Raw genomic sequence first — 22,610 nt, 5'->3', positions numbered from 1 at the left:
AGAAATCGGTTAGAAACTTTAGTCATGTCAGCATGTTGTAGATGTCGCCACCGGTGCCAACATTGTGTGAATGCTCTGAAAAGCTAATCATTTGCCTATCACAGCATCTTCTTCCTGTTGGTTAAATTCCGCATCTGTAGCACGTCATCTTCGTGGTGTAGCAATTTTAATGGCCAGTAGTGTATCATTGCTGATTAACTTTACATTTTTTTTTTAATGTAACTGTATTAAGTGAGCTTCTTTTGGGGAGAGGGAAACCGGAAACTCATCCAAAGCAGTTGAAGGTTTATAAAGAGTCTGTTCACGTATTTTCAATACGTCAATAAATATGAGGCTGAATTCATGCATGGTCTTATATCTCTTGAAGAAAACCTCATGAAAAGTGGTTGTTTAGTTAGTTGGTTAGTGGGAAAGGGAGTTAAATCCCCTATTACATGATGCACCTAAACCGTACACCTATGCACAAGCGCCCCAAGCATGCATATCTGTAACTACAGACTGGTTCACATCGACATATTGCATCATCCACATGGGATATACCTGGTACACATGTCCAATAGATGGTAATAGCACATGAAACAAGAAAAAAATGGAAAAACTGTCTGATTTCTTGGAAAGTCATTCGTTCTACTGCGCAAAACACAAGGGAGACCGTGTGATATGTTGAAATGTCATTCACTCAAATTATTTCTGTGAGCTCAAGGTTCCTATTTCATAACACATTGTTTTTTATCATTATTTATTAAGAAACTGTTATTCTCATATGTAGGTTACTACTGTAATGAATTAAGGCAGAACGTTTAGTTTTATATCACAACACTTGGTTACACAGGTATATGTACATCTAAATTTGCATTTATACAGTATTTTGCACATGGAGGACCCGCTTGTTTTCAGAGCTATTGCCATTGCAGTGACAGTAAATCTTCCAATTAAGGCATAACAACGATGAAAACCGAGATTTTGAGATGGTGCTGTCTATGATAGAAGATGGAATTAGCAAGTGTGACACACTCACTAGGGACGCTATCTCACCTTCTCGAAAGTAAGAATTCTATCGTATGTTTAAATGTTTTTTGATCATACCAGCCTAGATCACTGATAAAATACCAGTACATGCCCTATTATGTTGCAGGCTGGTTGTATCATTACGTTTCCTGGCGACTGGGAAATCTTTTAAGACTCGGGTTTTTAGTCGCAGAATAGCACAGCCCACCATTTCGAAAATTTGAGTGGATATATGCACTGCAATTTGAAACACTTCAAAGGACCAGTACTTCGAGGTGCATTTGTGTTATTTTTCCGTGTATGGAATATACAAGGTGAGTCACCTAACGTTACCGCTGGATATATTTCGTAAACCACATCAAATACTGATGAATCGATTCCACAGACCGAACGTGAGGAGAGGGGCTAGTGTAATTGGTTAATACAAACCATAAAAAAATGCACGGAAGTATGTTTTTTAACACAAACCTACGTTTTTTTTTTAAATGGAACCCCATTAGTTTTGTTAGCACATCTGAACATATAAACAAATACATAATCAGTGCCGTTTGTTGCATTGTAAAATGTTAATTACATCTGGAGATATTGTAACCTAAAGTTGACACTTGAGTATCACTCCTCCGCTGTTAAATTACGTAGGTATCCAAAGGGAACGGTGATGGACCTTAGGTACAGAAGAGACTGGAACAGCACATTACGTCCACATGCTAACACCTTTTTATTGGTCTTTTTCACTGACGCACATGTACATTACCATGAGGGGTGAGGTAAACGTACACACGTGGTTTCCGTTTTCAATTACGAAGTGGAATAGTGTGTGTCCCACTGGAAACGCGTCGACGTATGTGGTATCAGCATGATGGTGCACCTGCACATTCCGCAATTAACACTAGGCTGACTCTTGACAGGATGTTCGACGGGCGTTTCATAGGACGTGGACGACGCATAAATTGGCCAGCACGTTCTCCTGATCTTACACCTCAGGGCTTCTTTCTGTGGGGTACGTTAAAGGAGAATGTGTACCGTGATGTGCCTACAACCCCAGAGGATATGAAACAACGTATTGTGGCAGCCTGCGGCGGCATTACACCAGATGTACTGCGTCATGTACGACATTCATTACGCCAGAGATTGCAATTGTGTGCAGCAAATGATGGCCACCACATTGAACATCTATTGGCCTGACATGTCGGGACACACTCTATTCCACTCCGTAATTGAAAACGGAAACCACATGTGTACTTGTACCTCACCCCTCATGGTAATGTACATGTGCGTCAGTGAAAAAGACCAATAAAAAGGTGTTAGCATGTGGACGTAATGTGCTGTTCCAGTCTCTTCTGTACCTAAGGTCCATCACCGTTCCCTCTGGATCCATATGTAATTCGGTGCTCTCCGAAACACACGATCGAACAGCGGAGGAGTGGTACTCAAGCGTCAACTTTAGGTTACAATATCTACTTTAGGTTACAATATCTCCGGATGTAATTAACATTTTACAATGCAACAAACGGCACTGATTACATATTTGTTTATATGTTCAGATGTGCTAACAAAACTAACGGGGTTCCATTAAAAAAAAAACGTAGGTTTGTGTTAAAAAACATACTTCCGTGCATTTTTTTAATGGTTTGTATTAACCAATTACACTAGCCCCTCTCCTCACGTTCGGTCTGTGGAATCGATTCGTCAGTATTTGATGTGGTTTACGAAATATATCCAGCGGTAATGTTAGGTGACTCACCCTGTATATGTGCCAGTTCAGAGTTTTGCAGTCCTTGCCCGTCGCACTGGGTGAAACTGCACGAACTCTCTCGCCTTCATTGCCAGTTTCTCTTTCCTGGCATGCTGAAATAAAGCAAGAGGTGCAATCAAACCAAACATGTATTTTCATAAGCTAATGCATTACGATACAAATTGAAAATCACCATGTAACTTTATATGCATACTACTCTGAAATAAATGATTGCCAACGTGCCTTATTATGATACAGCAGGTCATGCAGGTCATACACACACCTTTCCTCACTGTATACCTCAATTAGGGCGCTTAACGCCTCTTTGCACCATTCCATTTCTTTTACGGAGCAATCAATAGAAAAAAGGCTTTCATAAACAAAGTATGAAAGAAAGTCTACCAGCCAGACACACACACACACACACACACACACACACACACACACACAAAAATCAGCATTTATACGAGCTTAATTACTGAAAAAAATGCGGAAAATCCTCGACACAAAAATCTGAAATAAGCAACTAGCCACCTAACAATAAACAAAAAACAAGCAGAAAGCACTGTGGTACCCCCTTCTACAGATGCACGGGTTATCACTGCCTACTGCGCATGCGTGGATTGGTATCAGTTTTGAACTGCTCTCTATTCTAGCTCATGGATAATGTGTCGTTTCACCCATTTTACCGCTAGATGGCTGTCGCGCTAGACCAGTACCTTTCGCAGTGGATCATCGTGTAATACCCCTTTTAGGGACTAAACAGTGAGGTCATCAGTACCTTGATCAAGGGATAATCCAATTGGAGTCATCACATACACTCCAAAATTTGATTAAACTGCAAAGTAGGAACAGTAAAACTGAGGTACTGAAAGCAACACTTATGCTAGAGGCAAGAAAAAATTTAAGGTGATGTAAAAGCATAGGAGTTGGGCCCATCTCCCATTTGGTGAGTAGACAATAGCCCCCAGGCCTCATCTGCTGTGGGAAGCACCTCCCCCAAAACTGATCCACACTGACCATTCTACATGTGTAGAAAGTACCTCACTTGATGGAGAGGAGATCTGTAATAGATAAATTGGAAAGACCAAAACACAATGGACATCAATGCAATGAACAATACTAAAGTAAGGGGAGAGCAATAATCAGGTAGGTAAGTGAGTGGGCACACTCAAGTGTCCCCTGACGCTCAGCGCGTGACAGCGGGCATCCCACCTACATCCTATCTCCCCCCCCCCCTCTCCCTCACCAGAAAAAAAATCAGTAACAGCCCGTGTTAAAAGATATGGGAATATCACTCACTCCCTCTGAGGAAGCACGAAACACTGTACAACTGTTATTTTGGCATCAGCCAGTATCAATAATACACAAACCTTAAGTTCTTGCCTTCATAGGATTGCTATATAAAGGGACACTTCTAAAAAATAAAATCAGGTGCAGCAGAAGAAAGGGCTACCCACATCTAAATGTAAAAACGGAATAAATCAGGTCAGCACGCTTCGAGAATTGTAGAAAGGGTGATCATCTGCCAAAATGACACAGAAAGGCAGTTGATAACATGGTGAATATTTATGAAACAGCCAACTGTGATCTCCACAAATTGGATTGTTCGTACAACAGGAAGACATACACACAGAATTTTGACATTTGAAGCACTGTATTGGGTGTGAAAGTAGTTTCACAGCACAATGGTAGATGACGATTTTTATTTAGTTGGTAAGTGAATAGCCCCTCCAAAGTGAAGATGAATGCTCTGTTGTCACCCTTGTTGTCTGGTGGGCCTCAATTCGCACAGCGTACCAAGTGGACTTCTTGTTTCTCCATGATTTTGCTTAATACCTCATTTGCCTGCAGCATCAGGTCCCAGTGAAAAATAAATCCTGTACCACCTTCAGTCTCTTATGAAGTGTTATGGTAACAAACAGGTATGTCACCAAGCAGGAGAATAATGCTTGCAACAGGGTAGGAGTGGCTATTTAATTAAAAACAGAACCACTTCGTAACCTACAGAGGAACAGATTTCTCTGGCCGCATTTTCAACATTTTCTACAAAGGTAATCAACTTAGGAGATAGAACGGACCATCATTAGCCCAAGTGGAAACCAGAAACTGAGGGGAGTACAAATATATTGTTCTCTTTATTTGCTGTCCTCCCAAGGTGTCACCAATGAGGGAAAGCTCCTAAGGTCCGCACTGCAATGGCTTGGGGCCCACTGCTCAAAACAGGTATTGATTTGCACATGTGAAAAATGCAAAACCATGTAATGATCATTTGTCCAAATTAAACTGTAGAACCCCTATGACCAAGTAAGTCAGAGAAAGTCAAAGTTCAGAGAAAAGTAAGACTATACCACTTCCAATAGCACTTTTGCCTAGCAGAGGACTGCAGTGTTTATCAAACCAACCTTAGGGTTGATGACTTAACATTCACCTCAATAATTCTTACACAACACTGAAGAAAGGATCTACTAGTAAAAAGGTTGTAGGCACCACAGAGGGAAAAAAGGCTTCATTGTCAGTTTTTGCAAAAAAAGACACACAGTACAAGCAAACAGATCAGCAGTAAAATGGTGGATGCACACGGTGCATCACCATAATCCAGACAAATTACCAATTTCTTTAACAAAAATTACTATCAAAACATTACATAAGACAAAAAAGGCTTTTACGTGGTACAAGGGACAGGAGGTTCTCTTTAGAGAACCATCATTCAGTGTATCCCTTTTAGCTTGAATAACAGCCTCCAATTAGATCTGCAGTGCGCATATGCTGTATTGATATGGGCGAATGCTGCCTCAATGGCGGTCCTCAATAATGGGATACCAGGATTTCAAGATCATTTCAACTAAGCTTCATAGAAAGAGACTTAAATAAAGACTACTGGGGGCAGGGGCAGAATTTATTAGGCAAAAAATATTAAACTTACCATTTTTTACTAAATGGCTCGTGAAAACATGGACCCAACTGTTTCCATCCACAGCTTCGCAACATTCTACATAGCATTAAAATAAATTTGCTTTTGAAACAGGTTTTTTTTATTCCTCCCCTACCTGGGCAACACTTACCATCTGGAGGCTGGCAGGAATTTTGTTTTGACAACAACAAGGCATCTCATACATTGCGTGTGAGCCAGCAGGCATTTTTCCAATTGGTTTGTGTGACTACCATAAAGCTCTTCTCATCAGAAAAGAACCTAACTCACCCTAAATCATGATCTATTAATGACCATTATTGCCTTGGATGCTCCAAAATGAGCACCTGAACTCTTCTGAGACTTCAAAGTTCCTCACAATATGGTCTTTCAAGTGAAGCTTCCTTGTCAGTACACTGGAACCTTCACTTTACTTTTCTGAAGCCAAATATGTGTGGTAATCACAAAGTTTTAATAATACTTAGAAATAACTTATGCCATTACTGTTCTGCTTGTTTGCAGGTACAAAGCTATTAATACATGCTGAAATCCCCATGCCACAGTGCTGCAGTGTGCTGTTAGAGGAGTAAAAACAAAGTGGCAAACCCCAATGATATAGTGGATTACTGCACAGCAATTCAATTTATTTTCAGCATTTTAAGGGCAGTAATGGTTACACAATCTGTTCTGAGTTGGTGGAAATCTACAGTAACACTGAACCAGATATCAATGACAAAGACCAAATTGGCATATCATCTTTCTGTGAAAAAACATGAAACCAAAGAGAAGTTGAGGTTCTGGTGATCTTAAGATGAGCATTTCACAATTGAAGTGACAGTGAAAATGATGAAAAAGCCATGGATCAGCTTTTCACACTTAGCAGACATTTTGAACATGACAAAGGTGGGTTTTCATTGGGTTCCTTGAACATTCATGTCTGTTCAAAAAAATTGTCAAACTGAAGCAGCAATGGCAATGTTGAAGCCGTGTCAGACCAATCCAAAGAATTTCTTTAGTTACCTAATCACCTTATCCAAGTGCCTGGTGTACCACTGTAACCCTGGGACACATGAGCAAAGCAAGCAGAGGAAACATGGATTCAGCACCATCAAAAAGATGAAGGCCTAACCATCAGTGGGCAAAGTGATGTGTGTTTTTGGGGTAGTTTTGGTGTGGTGCTAATAGCTAATATGCTCGTAAGGGGCCAAACGAGCACACGCGCATATTAGTGAAATTTCCTGATCAGGTTACAGGAGGCTCTCAGGATGAAGCAGCACTAGACGCCGTCCAAGGGGGAGTATTTTTGTCCACTACAACAACATAGATCTTTCTGAACAGGATACAGTCACACACTATAATTTTGAGCCAGCAATTTTTTTCTCATTTCATGTATTTTATTAACATGGCACACAGTGACTTCTTGCTCTTTCCTTGGACAAAGAAAGCTTTGTGCAGCAGGTACTTTGAAAATGCTGAGATGACTTTCAAGGTCTGAATGTTTCCTGAAAAGCAAAAATTGAGACTTCTACAACTGAGGCCATCATCAACTGTTGGGAAAAATGTGCCACACTGAAAAGAGAATAAGCGGAGGACTGACATAATCATCAAGTTTCATGGTTGCACCTTGTTTTTTTTCAGGGACATGATTAAAACTTTATGACCATAGGTACACCTTGTATTTCGCAATAATGCCATGAAGTTTGAGTAGTTAAAAGAAGAGAAGTATACCTAGGGCCAAGTAGCAAGCACAAAGACCTCTGCTAATCACAATTCATTTATCATAATCTGCACTTCATTTCAACATCTTGGCCATATGGAGATCTTGATTGTTTACTAGAAACAACTGGCAATGCACAGCACTAACAATGACCTCTGCCAGAAGAATATTGTTGTAGGAAATTTAAATGTCTGTATTTTGGTGGTGCACCCTGTATACTATTTAGATGATTAGAAAAATTCATGCAGTATTATGTATTTCCCATTCTTATAATTTAATGTGAATTATTGTTTCAAAAATAAATTCATGAAAACATTTAAACAACTTTTTTTCTGACATACCAATCAGTTCGAACACGTTTCATTGGTGGTGAAATGTCATGTGTTCGAACTGGGCTGTAACGTTCTCTACCTCCCCCTCTGTAGTCCCGATAGTCAGTGCGAGGACGATTTCGGCCACCCCAAGAATCTCTGCAATGAATAAGCATTAAATTATTACAATAATCTCAAAGCAAACCATTAAAGTATCATAAATGAAATCATAATATCAAAATTTTTAGTCTGGTGCAAAACTGGTATGTAGAAGTTTTCGCCACATCAACAATGAACTAAACATATTAACACTAGTAAATGATTGTAATAATTATTCACTAGAAATAAGAAAGAAAGAAGCATTAAAACAGCTATGTTATATGGAAAAGGAGCTGCGCTGAGTAAATTATCTTACAGTGTATACTTCTCAGAATACAACAATACACCACATACTGGCTCTGAGAAATCAGACAATGAATGCCACCTTCTGCATTTTTCAGAAAATGTGCATAAAGTTCCTCGAACACTCTTGAGATATCATAATGCAGCAATGTGAGGCACAATGGGGAAGGTTTTTTCATGAGAATTTGAGATACTTTCATTCATAGGCATCTAAGTCGTTTCTTCTCACTGAACATCTTAGTAGTACGCAGCCTCATAGGAACAGATATAAGTTCATGAACACAATTCAAAACCAACTCTATGCCATTTAAAAAGAACTGTTACTTTCATCTATATAAATAAAAATGCAAAAGTTCATTAGTTCAAAATCGTATATCTCTCAAAGTTCTTCTCCTATTCCTTTGAAATACTGCCAACATTTTATTTGAATATAAGCATGTTTTTATATGCCTACTGGAGCACCATATAGTATATAATTGTGCATATTACACACACACACACACACACACACACACACACACACACACAGATATATACAGAGTGTTACAAAAAGGTACGGCCAAACTTTCAGGACACATTCCTCACACACAAATAAAGAAAAGATGTTATGTGGACATGTGTCCGGAAACGCTTAATTTCCATGTTAGAGCTCATTTTAATTTCGTCAGTATGTACTGTACTTCCTCGATTAACCGCCATGATTTCATACGGGATACTCTCTACCTGTGCTGCTAGAACATGTGCCTTTACAAGTACGACACAACATGTGGTTCATGCACGATGGAGCTACTGCATATTTCAGTCAAAGTGTTCGTACGTTTCTCAACAACAGATTCGGTGACCGATGGATTGGTAGAGGTGGACCAATTCCATGGCCTCCACGCTCTCCTGACCTCAACCCTCTTGACTTTCATTTATGTGGGCATTTGAAAGCTCTTGTCTACGCAACCCCGGTACCAAATGTAGAGACTCTTCATGCTCGTATTGTGGACGGCTGTGATACAATACGCCATTCTCCAGGGCTGCATCAGCGCATCAGGGATTCCATGTGACGGAGGGTGGATGCATGTATCCTCGCTAACAGAGGACATTTTGAACATTTCCTAAAACAAAGTGTCGCTGGTATGTTCTGTTGCTGTGTGTTTCCATTCCATGATTAATGTGATTTGAAGAGAAGTAATAAAATGAGCTCTAACATGGAAAGTAAGCGTTTCCGGACACATGTCAACATAACATATTTTCTTTCTTTGTGTATGAGGAATGTTTCCTGAAAGTTTGGTCGTACCTTTTTGTAACACCCCACGTGGGAAAAATATATCTAAAAATGAAGATGATGTAACTTACCAAATGAAAGTGTTGGTATGTTGATAGAGACACAAACACACACACAAAATTCAAGCTTTCACAACCAACAGTTGCTTCATCAGGAAAGAGGGAAGGAGAGGGAAAGACGAAAGGATGTGGGTTTTAAGGGAGAGGGTAAGGAGTCATTCCAATCCCGGGAGCGGAAAGACTTACCTTAGGTGGAAAAAAAGGACAGGTATACACTCGCACACACACACATATCCATCCGCACATATACAGACATAAGCAGACATATGTAAAGGCAAAGAGTTTGGGCAGAAATGTCAGTCGAGGCGGAAGTACTTCCGCCTTGACTGACATCTCTGCCCAAACTCTTTGCCTTTACATATGTCTGCTTGTGTGTGTGTGTGTGTGTGTGTGTGTGTGTGTGTGTGTGTGCACACGAGTGTATACCTGTTCTTTTTACCCCCCTAAGGTAAGTCTTTCCGCTCCCGGGATTGGAATGACTCCTTACCCTCTCCCTTAAAACCTACATCCTTTCGTCTTTCCCTCTCCTTCCCTCTTTCCTGATGAAGCAACCATGGGTTGTGAAAGCTTGAATTCAAACCTAGACAATTTTTTCTTTGCCCTTTTACATCTAAAATCAGTTTTTGTTCCAATTTTCAGATCTTCCATAGGGCATGAACTGATGTAGCTACTGTAAGTCTTATGTATGATAACATGACCCAAAATTTGCACACCAGTTTCTCTAAATCATATATGTGATGATATTGTCCTAGATTTATACCCCATTTGCTCATTTGTGCAGTAAGTTGAATAGTTTGGCTATATTTGAAACTGGAGAAGCAGTTGATTGGAATAATTCTAAACTGACTTGGTCCATATCATGTTTTTGCATAGATTGTACATATGATTAATAGAACATTAACTCAACTACAACTTGCTAACTCTAAGTTCTGTCCTACATGGTTATAAGATTTCAGTTTTTGTTCCATCTCTTTGATGAACATCTGGAATGGAGTTTCTGCACCTATTTCTATTACCGTGACAACTGCTGCATTAAGTGACATCACATCCACAGGTGCCTCAAAAAATAAATTTGTTTGCATATCTTGTAACATAAGAACATAGTGAAAATTAACTCTAATTTCCAAGTACTTCCAGTCTTCTGATATTCTCTTGTTGGAATTACATGAGGACCAAGTTTGAGACTACTGTGGACATTCTCCTCTATCTTCTGTGCAATGCTTGCGGAGCAACTAGTGCACAGGATACTTTGGAACACTAAACACAAACATTTTGGTTAACAAAAAATGCAATTATTCCTTTGTACACCTCTTCATTGTGAATTTGTTTTATATTGCTAGTACAGATGAATTCATAAATACAAACAAGGAATTAAATAGCCCAATCTTCAGAGAATTTTCACACTTCCTGAATTCTCTGCAATGAAATAAATTGTGCCACCTACCTGTCAAATAAAGTCATGTTCCATGATAAAATAAGAAAGACAAGAAAACTTTTAGTCTAGGTAATGTTTGTAAGCATCCAATTAATGTGTATTGTTATGTTGCAAAAGAGGAAATGCCTGCTTCTCAAGCAATTTATCACTGGCCATTCTCAGCTAGCTGATGCATAGCAATGTTTCAACTTTAACTATTTGTAGCTGTCAGTTGGTTGTTAATCTGCTAGAGGCAGTACAGATCCATTACTAAAAGGAGAATCGCTTTAGTCCAGAACACTGTTCCACCTGGTTAAGATAGAGGTACAAGATGCCTCTTGTGCAAGTTTCTTAATGGAGAACACTGAGGAGGGAACCAGTTATTTTTACAAATTCAGTATGTAGGGTCTCAATCATAAGAATTTCAGATTTGGACAGAAAAATATAACTGCATGTTCTGAGAAAAGTCTTAAGTTTTCAATATGTCAACCACTAATAATTACAATGCAACTGTATGTTACTACAAGAGCAGACACAAAATAATTCATGATAAATCTCAAGAAGCAAATACAAACAGTAACCCTCCTGTAAGTGCCTAATCCAACAAACAGCACTACCTTCAAACTAATCTTCCTCATCATCCATCATCATCAAAAGAGTGTGTGTTGGCCCATTATGAAACAAAAGAAATTTAACAGAAATGTTGTCCCCATCTCTTCAATGGGGGTCCTATACCCCATCTTCCAGTTTGATTAAAATGTAATGGATTGTCATGAATGGTGTTCAGATGGCGTCCTTTTGAAGTGGTCATACCAATTTTATTTGTAGTGCCTAATTCCTTCTGTTACTGCTGTGGATGGTACAGTACTTCGCAGTCCCATTGACCGAGCAGAGCAGCCACAGCCATAGCTTGCGCTGTCGCATTGTCATGCAAAATGATGGGTGGGTTGCGCAGAACGTGTCGCCGCTTCTTTCACAAAGCTGGTCGCAGGAGATGCTCCAAAAACGAACAGTAATACTGTGCATTAACAGTCTGCCATGGAGGAACGTAATGCATTAGGATAACACCATCACAGACATACACAAGAATCACCATAACTCTCACCATACTGGGGCTCTGACGCACTTTCGACTTTCGCAGCGACCCATAATGATGCCATTCGTTGGATTGGCATTTCAGTTTTGGCTCGTACAATGTGGCCCATGTCTCACCCAGTGTTACGATACGGCATAAGAAAGCCTCTCCTTTGCGCTCATAGCACTCCAAGTCCGTCTGAGCAGCGTCATAACGCATCCATTTCCGCATTTTCATCAAGTCATGCAGAACCCATCGCGATGCTATTTTTTGCATGACCGGGCGTTCCTTCAGGATGCAAAGCAGTCATACGAGCTAATCTGGTTTCGTGGGTGAGCTCACAAATCTTATGGCGTCAATCACTGTCCACTAATGTGGCAACAGCATGCACTACTTCTTCGAAGACGCTAGGATGACCTGCCTGATGCCTGTCTGCCACAGTTTGCCGAACTTCGTTGAAGACATTTACCCAACGTGCCACTGTTCTGTACGGCAATGCCAACTCCCTGCACGCCTGTTGATGACCTTTATGCCACTGTCGTTCTGTATGACCTCTGGAACATTATATCTTAATCCAACTCCATTGTTTGTGTTTCAAAAACATAGTGAAACCATTACGTTAGACCGCTCGCTGACATGTGACTGTGTTTCCCTAGATTGTGCGCACGCCGGTGACGTGGGATGGGAGAGTCCTTTGCCTCAGAGGTAAGGTAGGTATTTCAACATATGCTATCAGCAACAATAGTAGATTCCATTGCATAGTGTCTCCACAGCAGTGTTGCCACTACTTAAGTTCCAACCTACGTATATAACTTTCATTTATGGATGTTCTCACCCATTCCTTCTCAAAATACATGTGACATTTTGACACTTTTTCATTTGTTTCGCTTATCTCAAGAGGAAGTTTTTGCATACAACAGCTCAATATTAAGTGTCAAAGTGTGTACAAGCTGACACTCAAAACAAAAGCTGCTAAAAACTTGCCATGAATAGGCCTTTTTCCATCACCTTGTGATATCAAAATTTCAGTACCAATTACATGTACTAGAAGTGAGATTTAAGCATTGTCCTGCTAATGAAACAGATTTAATTGTATAAATTGTCATAGACGGAAAAATGAATTTTGAATATGATCACAAGAGTAATGCTTTTCACATTCTGTTGGAGCCGAGTCATTAATAATGATTCTTTCTCGTACATTACATGGCATTAAGTATTACAATTATGAGCAATTTAATGAAGAGAGACCTGCTATGCTGGACTGGAAGCACTTGTTCAGCAACAATTCAATGTCACATGGTAGATCTCATCAAATGCTGTACTAGCCACAGGTGGGACATTGTACCAAGGACAATTTCAGGACATTTGACAGTAACCAGGTTGTGAGTGACCACAACTATCTTGATTCGTGGGAAACCGCTGCCACTGAAGTCTACTTTCTTGGGCAACAACATGATGACAAGGGTCTATAGTTGAATTCTTTTATCTTGGCGGCTCGCGCATGCCCGCCCAGACGCGGGAGATTGCTGCGTTGCCAGTTGCACACGACGCACGCGCCAAGAGAAACAGCGCCATAGTGCAGTATAGTTCGCAAGCTTACGTTTAGGGGGGAGCGCGCAGTTTATGAAGTAAAGCCACCACGGCCGCATTAACCCTTTCGCTGCTACAGAGACGTGCTCCCCGCATTCCGCGCTGTGCGCGATTTTGTCACTGCACTGATCGCCTGTGCTGACACATGGTGTTTCCGACTGCTTTGACACACTTATCATTCGATTCCACAACAACTATTTGGCCCAAAAATTAGATTTTTACACATCTTCTTGACTGATACCTTCCCCCCCACTTCCTTTTGACTGACTGAAGTGCTTTAAAATAAAGCCAAACGCGCCCGGTGTAAATAAAACTTTTATTACAGTCGCGAAAGACGGAATATTTCTCAATATTACATACGACACCTATGTGGTACTTAAATTAAATGAGATATTGTTATACAGTAAATTTTATATGAAATTTAGGTACCTTGTCCACATTTCATTCTCAACATTGTGACAACTAAAATCGACCATACGGAAAGTATACGCTATGGACTTTTACCTCTGCAAACTCTTCAAAATTTCGTGCAATGGTTTACTACATTTAATGCTGCACAATAACTGGGTTGAACATCGAAACAAAATTAAGTCATTTATGGGGGGAAGGTATCAGTCAAGATGATGTGTAAAAATCTAATTTTTGGGCCAAATAGTTTTTGTGAAATCGAATGATAAGTGTGTCAAAGCAGTGGAAACACCATGTGTCTGCACAGGCGAGCAGTGCAGTGATGACAAAATCGCGCACAGCGCGGAATGCGGGGAGCACGTGACTGCAGCAGCGAAAGGGTTAATGAAGAGACAAAGCACTAGAAATTTCAAAAAACTGCATTCAAACGAATAAAATTCGTGAAGTAAGACACTTCGATATTGTTTTAAAATAAAAAAAAATATTTAGCATCACACAAGGTTTGAACTCGTTACCTAACGCCTTCTAATCCAACGCCATAACCATTACGCCAAAGCAGCTCGTCCTGCAATATCTCTCCATACGGACTCTAACACGTCACGCAAAATTCTGACAAACACTGTTGGTATGCCTATGAATTACTCGCACTTCGTCGAAGTACAATAGGAAATAAACAATTACCGCTGTTCTTTATTGCGAAAAAGCGGTTCGTGAAATTGATACAAACACCTTTTCTTGCTATCGCCTGAATTAAGAGTCTTATTGCTTGTTTGGTTTAATTAATTAATAGAAAATGAAGCAATTGGCATAAAGAATGGTTTTTCAAAACTTTCAAAAAACAAAGTATGCTATCAAGACATTGCTTTTGTTCTATTACTTTATTTATGACTGAACGTTTCTAAAACTGAAGACACTCGTCCGTGCTCTGTACTACAGTCGAGATCTGGCAACGTCGTTCTCTGTTCATTGGCTGACTATGTTTTGACGTCAGATGCGCAGAACGAACCTAAACTCGGCCGCCAAGATATATGACGCGCACTTTAGTAAAGACTTTGCATTTAGTCTCATATCAGAAACACACATATTATATACACAGTTATGACCATACTACTTTTGCCCGAAATTGGCCACTTCCAAGACTTTTCTGTTCTTTGATGAAGTTCATCTTCTGTGCAGAAGGCCTGACGCAATAAGCATATGATTGACAATCTGGTCTTCTCCACAGTCAAAATGAATGTTATCTGGATCAGCGTAGCCCCATCTTGCCAAATTATCCCTTGATCTGCAAATTCCAGCTCTCAGTTGATTCAGGACTTCCGTGTCATCCAGCTCTCATCATAGGCAGGATGTACAGTTTGAAACTTTTTTCCAACCAGGGAGAAGGTTGGTCATAGCCCTCCATAGTTGTAACTTAGCTTTTTAGCAGTTGTATACAGAGGATAGGTTCTCTCCTGCTGCAATGTTTTTCTTTCCTCATTTGCAGCCATTTCTCTTCAAACAGGAGGTAGTAAAGCCATTCGACAGGAGTGGATTTCATGCAATCTGTTCTGCACTTGTCACATTGAGCTATGTGCACCCGTTTGGCATGTGCTGAATTAACAAACAAGACATGCATACTCTGCCACAGAATAGCATAGTACCATCGCAGAAGTTAGTATAGTTTCAGGGTGACAACCTCACTGTGATTCAGCCAGATTCTGTAAACAGACTGTGCCTGGTGGAAACCTTTCCACATCTAGATATTTTGTGGTCTCATAGTGTACCAGTTCAACACCAGACCGTCCTACCTTTAATTTGCGACTAACTTCCCTGCTCCTCAAATGAAAAGCTAACACTTGTGTCTTTGAGGGGTTTGGTTTAAATTAGTTTAGCTGTATTATCTGGAAAGTTGTTTAAGATCATTCATGACGGTTCTCCACTGATTCAAAAACTGTGCTCTGCGTGGTTATAGCAAGATCATTGGCATACAAGGAGTTCCTGCTATCGGGTACTGTAGGTTGGTCATTCACATTTATATTGAACAGAATGCGAGCTCACGCACTTCCCTGCAGGTGGCTGTTTTTCAGTGGTCTCCATCAGCTACACTGTTCTTGGAAGTCGATAAAAAAACCTTCACTTCTACAAAAGAGTGATGAAGAGCCTAGTTAGGGTAGAATCCTTGGCCAGGTCATAGACCTTGACTAGTAGTAGTAAGTGACTGACAGTATCCTATCCCGCTGTTAAGTCAACAAATACCATTCTGGTCACCTCACAAGCTTCAAACAAATCTTCTACAAACTGTGTGAGATTTAGCAACTGCCCTGTGCAGCTTTTACCAGGTCAAAATCCAGAGTGCTGAGGTATAAGTAAGAGGTCAATTACAAGTGATATTGGCGATTTGAAGTCAATCTTTCCAGCAATTTGTGAAGATGACATAATAGTGTTACTGGTCTAAAATTCTTAGGGTCATTTCTTCCTTCCTTCCCAGGTTTGAGCAATGCAATCACTCAGTTCATCAGCTATATCTTTGGGATTTGGCTTCTGCTCACACAGTTGTTGAAACATTGGAGAACCCGGTTCTTTGTTCTTAAGCTAAAGTGTTTAATTTGCTCGGTTAGTATATTATCTACGCTAGATGATTTTCCATTTTTGCTACGTTTGATAGCCTTCTCTAATTCTTCCACGCTGAATTATGATGGGAGATCACTACTCTCCTCTTTCATTGGGGGAGTTCGCCTGGGTTTTCCTTTGCTACCCTCAATTTCAGTTCCTGTCTCATTCAATAGGGACTGGAAGTAATACCGGCGCCGTATATGACCCGAGTTTCTTTTGGATCTGTGAAAGATAACATGACAGTGTTCTGCTACGGTACTCACTGATGGCAACACTCACTGCTCTCTTGACACCTAAATGCATTTCAGTCAGCATCTCTCCATCTGTAGCCCTATGCTTTGTTTTACACCTAATATGCAGTCATCTCTTGTTTCTTTAGAAGTTTCTTTACAGTGACTGTACTTCATGGAGGTTCCTTCTCATTATGAACTATTCTACTGGGTACATGTCTATCCAGTGCATGCTCAATTGTTCTCTTAAGCTTTAGCCAGAGTTCCTCTACATGCTCCTGCCCTGTGCTCAAAGTTTCAAGTTCCTCATTGAGATACGACACTACTGATTTTTTATCTAGTTTACTGAACATATATATATCTTTCTGCCTGTTTTTTTTTTTTGTTTTTTGTTTTTGTTTTAGGGCGCAAAACTGCTATGGTCATTAGCGCCCGGTCCGTGGCTTAGGAAACAGTAAAAAAACGAAATTGGAAACCAGCAGCAATGGGAACGAAAGTCATAAAATTGGAGAAACTAAAAGCAGAATGAAGGCTTAAAAATCCACTACAGAAAGGGGTTGGTTGTCCCCCCAAAAAAAAACTTCAAATGACTGACGTCATTTCACTGGCACTAATAAACTTGAGAACGCGGTCGGCTGAGCGCGTGTCATCTGCTAAAATCGACGATATATCATGCGATAGCTGTAGACGGGAGCGTAACTGGTTAAAATAGGGGCACTCAATTAAAAGGTGTCTTACCGTCCACAGCTGAGAGCAGTGGGGACAGAGTGGGGGAGGATCGCCGCTTAAAAGATGTCGATGGCTAAAAAGACAGTGCCCTATCCGGAGTCTAGTTAAAATTACCTCCTCCCGACGACGCGTTCGGGAGGAAGAGGTCCAAGCACAAGGAAGAGCTTTCACGTCCCGCAATTTATTATGGGGAAGTGTCGACCAATGCACGTGCCATAAATGAACAACACGACGACATAAAACGCTCCGTAGATCGGCGAAGGGAATCGATTGAATAGCTGGCTGAAGAAGAGAGACTGCAGCCTTGGCTGCAATATCTGCCGCCTCATTTCCACAGATACCAACGTGTCCCGGGAGCCAGAGGAACGCCACCAAGACGCCCCCCAGGTGGAGCAAGCGCAGACAGTCCTGAATCCGGTGGACCAGAGGGTGCACAGGATAAAGAGCTTGGAGACTGAGGAGAGAGCTGAGAGAATCTGAGCAGATAACGTGCTGTATCCGCTGATGGCGGCGGATGTAGTGGACAGCCTGGAGAACAGCGTAAACCTCCGCAGTATAAACCGAACACTGGTCAGGAAGCCGAAAGTGATTTGGGGTGTCGCCAACGATATAGGCACCCCCTACACCTAACAATGTTTTCGAGCCGTCGGGGGCTGCTTCTTTTAGTTGTCCTTTGTACTTTAGTAAGCATTGCTGCCAAAACTGTGCCATTGTCACTGATACCAATTTCGATGCGGACATCCTCAAAGACAGGTCCACTTGTTGCCATTAGATCCTATATATTTCCATCGTGAGTGGAGTTCCTAACTATCTTTTTAGGTAGTTTCCACAGAAAGCATTTCGTGAAGTTCCACAGGATGTCTTATCATGCCCACCACTAACAGAACTGTAATTTTCCCAATTAATTGTTGGATGATTAAAGTCTCCACTGATGATTACAGTATGATTAGGTACCTTACATACAAATGAACTGAGGTTTCCTCTAAAGTTTTCTGTTACATCAGTCTGGTGGGGACAGAAGGATCCAAATACTTTATGCCCATCCCTTATGCTGACTCTTGCCCAAACAATCTCACATGCATCTTCACTTGTATCTCGGTGGATTTGAGTTTCTTGTCTACTGCAACAAATACACCACTTCCAATTTCCCATTTGCCTATCCTTTCGATGTGCACTAAAATTTTCCCAAAAAATCTCACTTATATGAATTTCAAGTTTCATCCAGCTTTCTGTACCGGGTATTACATGAGCTTACTTGTTTCCCATGAGCACTTCGAACTCTAGCAGTTTGTTGGGAATGCTTAAGCAGTTTACCATTAGGATTTTAATAATCTCAACTGTGCCAGGCGTTTCTTTCAAGCTCATACTGATTCTTCTGGCTTTTCTACAGCTATCATTATCTGGAGTGGAGAGAGAGTCACCTAATAAAATATAATTAAAACACATTCGAAATGAACAGGACTCATAAAAGGAAATGTTGCTTCAATCATTCTGCAAAACAAATCTATTAGTTAAAAATGAAATACGTCATTTTGAACACATTGGGTGTTCTAGAGCTAAGTGGTGAGTGATGTGTATTGCACCTGTGTGGAGAAGTGGGAACTCACGGAGAGTCTACCAACAATTACTATGGTCTTAGTACAAGAAAGAACTCTCCCTTCCTTGCTACAGCAAAGTACCAATTTACTGGTTATTACCGTGGTCTTTGTACCCTGTGATGGAAAACAATACTCCTTGCAACAGAGAGAGATCATATTTCTGGATGGAATTTCTCAGATAGGATAGTCCACCATAAATGGTTATGTTAGTGGTAGTTGAAATGCTGGAGGAAACAGACCTGCCTCCAAGTTTTTTCCACTATGAGAGATACAGTATAATTTAATGATAGTAATCCTTAACAAGCATTAGATTAAAATCATTATTCTAATTTAATAATTGTGTGCATCCAACTACTGCAAGTTATGGATGAAGATTTTAGTAAACTAATTTAATGCCTTTTTAATGTTTAAATTAGTAATGTACTATTTTCTATTGTGTTGTAATAATAATGGTTCGAATTGGTTTTTTAAAAGGGAATTTTTACTGTTTTGAGGTTACTAAATGCAACATTTGGGTTTAGATACTTCTGTTAAAAGGAAATTAGCTTCACTTCTGCAAGTAGTCAATTTCACCAGGCTATAAGATTAAGCAAGAATTGTAAGTGGCTAACCAGCCATCTTTGTAGTTTAGTCAACATGTTAAGCTGCACTGAAGAAATGTATAAATAGTTTATGATAAAGATATGTTTTGAAACACTTAATGGTTTAAGTAAGTGGCTATTTGAAGCAATGCGCAAGTAGCTTCCACATAAAGTATTCAGAAATTTTAGCACCATAAAGAAATTTACACTTCCTGAATTTATTTTGAAATAAATAATTAATAAAATGATACATAGAAGACAAGAACAAAACACTATGCTGAAAATCCAATAAACTATTTGTTATAATAATAAAAAAAAAAGAAATTGTAAAAAGTCATATGTGACATATCTCAAAATAGCATCTAGTTAGTGTTTAAGCTTCAATGATTAAGCAAAAATAAGTGAGTATATATCTCTCATGGCTACATACCTGATGTAACTTGAACTATTAGCTTTTAAGAAGCACAACATAATGCTACAAATGTTTTAAGTACGATGATAATTAATTAATGATGAAAAAACAAATATGAACTATGTTTATGTCACATACAAATGAAAAATAAAATTCCTATTATCATATTTTGTACCTGAGTTAGGTTACTTAAAAAGTAGGAACATGCTTACTCATTTACAAGGAGTGGCATGTGTGATCGTGCAGAATTTTTCTTAATTAAATTCGAAGGGTTTCCAATGGCAGTTAGAGGTGTGAAGATTTCTGTACCCTTGTTTATGTTTAAGTATGCTATCAGTTACTTTGCTATATGTTTCTTCCTTAAATGTGTGGAAATGAACACAATACCTTCATGCAAATGAACTTATCAAGTACTATGGCTCTCATTCCAGCAGTAAGTTACGAACTACAGTGTACTTATAAAAACAAGTCTACTCAATGTTAAGAGCAAGACTGTAGCTTACCTATGGATGGTTCCTTGGGTTACCAAGTGACCTTTCTTTGTATCAAACATTACATCTTTTTTTACCTTCTCTGTACCATGACGTCTATTAAACAGGCGGTGTTTTAGGTCAGACACCACAGCACATCAAGGATAGGTGGGAAAGGTGTGAATGAAACACAAAGGAAACACAAATCAGAATTAAAGGAAAGAAAAGTCTGAACACATGGAAAATAATTTGAAACTAGGAAATGTTTAAACGTAGGAAAGACAAATGAGGATGGTGCCACAGAAGGGTATAAGCAACTACCTGTTATTTGCTACCAAATTCACAACTTTAAAACTTATACATGTACATACCTTCAAGTGTTCAGCTAGGAGTGCTTCATTTTCAGTGCTGAGAGTAGGCTCTCTCAACAGCTAAGCTCTCTCAACAGCTAAGCATAAACACAACTGAACATGTTTCTCCAATTCCATATCAATTTCATAATTACTTTTCTCTCTGTGTCAATCAATAAGCAAGTTCTTAGTATACAGCAACTTTCGGTTTATTCCACTGTGGTACATTTACTTCTGTTCTGGGCAGAAGAATTTTCAGATGGGGAGAATACTGAACTTTGGGGAGAACTTAGCACAAACACCTACATGAAGAAATGAATGTCTCATCTTTGGACTTGTTAATGTGGTAACAAACTGAACCAGTTCAATTTCATTCTTGTACGGCGACATGTCTTAAAAGTTGTGTCAGCAACATCCATCCACTTCAATGAAATCTGTGATCAACTAGAAAAACCCACTGGAGAGCACGAAATCTACTGATTTAAGCAGCATCATAATGAAAACGGCAAACTTGTAAAAAAAATAGGAAGGGAGTAGCAGAGTGATGGCAGCAAAACTTTGAGAAATTTTGCAATGAGGAGTTTCCACATGCTCCAATTCTAGTGTCAACACCTGCATGGGAAGCCACTGCATCAACTACAAACAATATGTAGTTGATGCTTTGCATAAAATGAAAAGCAGAAGGGCAATGTTAGCAGACATTATACCAGCAGATCCGTGGAAATCAAAGCACTTTAATTCTACTTAACGGTTGACACATTTCTTCAACAAAATTATTGATGAGGGAAGGATCCCAGCTGACTGGACATGTAGAACACCAACATCTTGTGGGAGACAGATGCTACCCATGTTGCTCGATTGCTTATCAAAAAACACTGTAAAGTTGAGGCATCTATCCCTCATCTTCCACGGCCTCGAAAAAGCTCTTAACAAAGTGGCACATAAGTTGATTTGGATTGCCCTGCAAGAGCATGGAGTACCAGAAGTACTAGTAAGATGGGTCAGACTGCTCTAATATGACAAGAACCAGCCGGATACAATCAGCTGCTCGACTGTCAGGAGATTTTTCTGTTTCTGTAGGAATACATCAGGAATCACCTCTCCACTACAGTCATTCATATGATCACAAGAGATCTGCAGAAAACTGCACCCTGGGCATTGCATGGTGATGATGTGCTGTCAGCCTCTGAAGATAGGTCAATCCATTTCAAATCACCCAATATAAATAAAATTTGTTGCTCACCTTTTTTTTTATTTTCCTGGTGTTTTTATCATGAGTTCTCTATAGATAGACAGTCACAAAACACTGTTTGAAAATTTTTGCAATCCATAGTTTTTGTGGCAGCCATTTTTAAAATGGCAGTTTGGCAAATTTTAATGGAAAATGTGGTTTGCAGAAAGTTTAATTGCCAAGTTATTTTAAAACATACCAGAATAATCTAAAAACCAATGTGTTCATCATGAAATGAACTTGAGGCATAGATTTTTTAAATTTTTCTATCATGCAAGAGAGTCAGTCAAACTCTTTCTGTAAAGACTCCAAACAAATTTATCAAGCATTACTTTATAAGACCATAATTTTTTATGAAGGAAGAGACACTTACTAGTAGTATGGTATTTCTGTGTTGAGTACTTATGTAGTAACTACCTGCAGTATAAGTTTTAGTCCTGAGAATGCAGTCCTATTTTGAGCTTTACAAAAATGGCCAAAAACCTTTAACGTAAATTTTCATAAGTCAGTTTCA

At 39.6% G+C, this 22,610-nt stretch overlaps 1 protein-coding gene across 9 annotated transcripts in view; it reads right to left on the bottom strand.

Moving 5' to 3' along the window:
• The window catches only part of LOC126257076 (serrate RNA effector molecule homolog), a 221,354-nt gene that overhangs the window by 178,949 nt on the left and 19,795 nt on the right, over positions 1 to 22,610 (bottom strand). For all 9 annotated transcript variants that reach the window (XM_049955538.1, XM_049955536.1, XM_049955533.1 and 6 more), the window contains exon 3: positions 7,713 to 7,841. In XM_049955538.1, coding sequence (XP_049811495.1) covers positions 7,713 to 7,841 — 129 coding nt within the window. The remainder of the gene's footprint in view (positions 1 to 7,712; positions 7,842 to 22,610) is intronic.

The sequence above is a fragment of the Schistocerca nitens genome, chromosome 1 (assembly GCF_023898315.1).
Source record: "Schistocerca nitens isolate TAMUIC-IGC-003100 chromosome 1, iqSchNite1.1, whole genome shotgun sequence".
Classification (NCBI taxonomy): Eukaryota; Metazoa; Arthropoda; class Insecta; order Orthoptera; family Acrididae; genus Schistocerca; species Schistocerca nitens.
The sequence above is the reverse complement of the archived record's forward strand: the minus strand, read 5'-3'. Positions and strand labels throughout refer to the sequence as shown.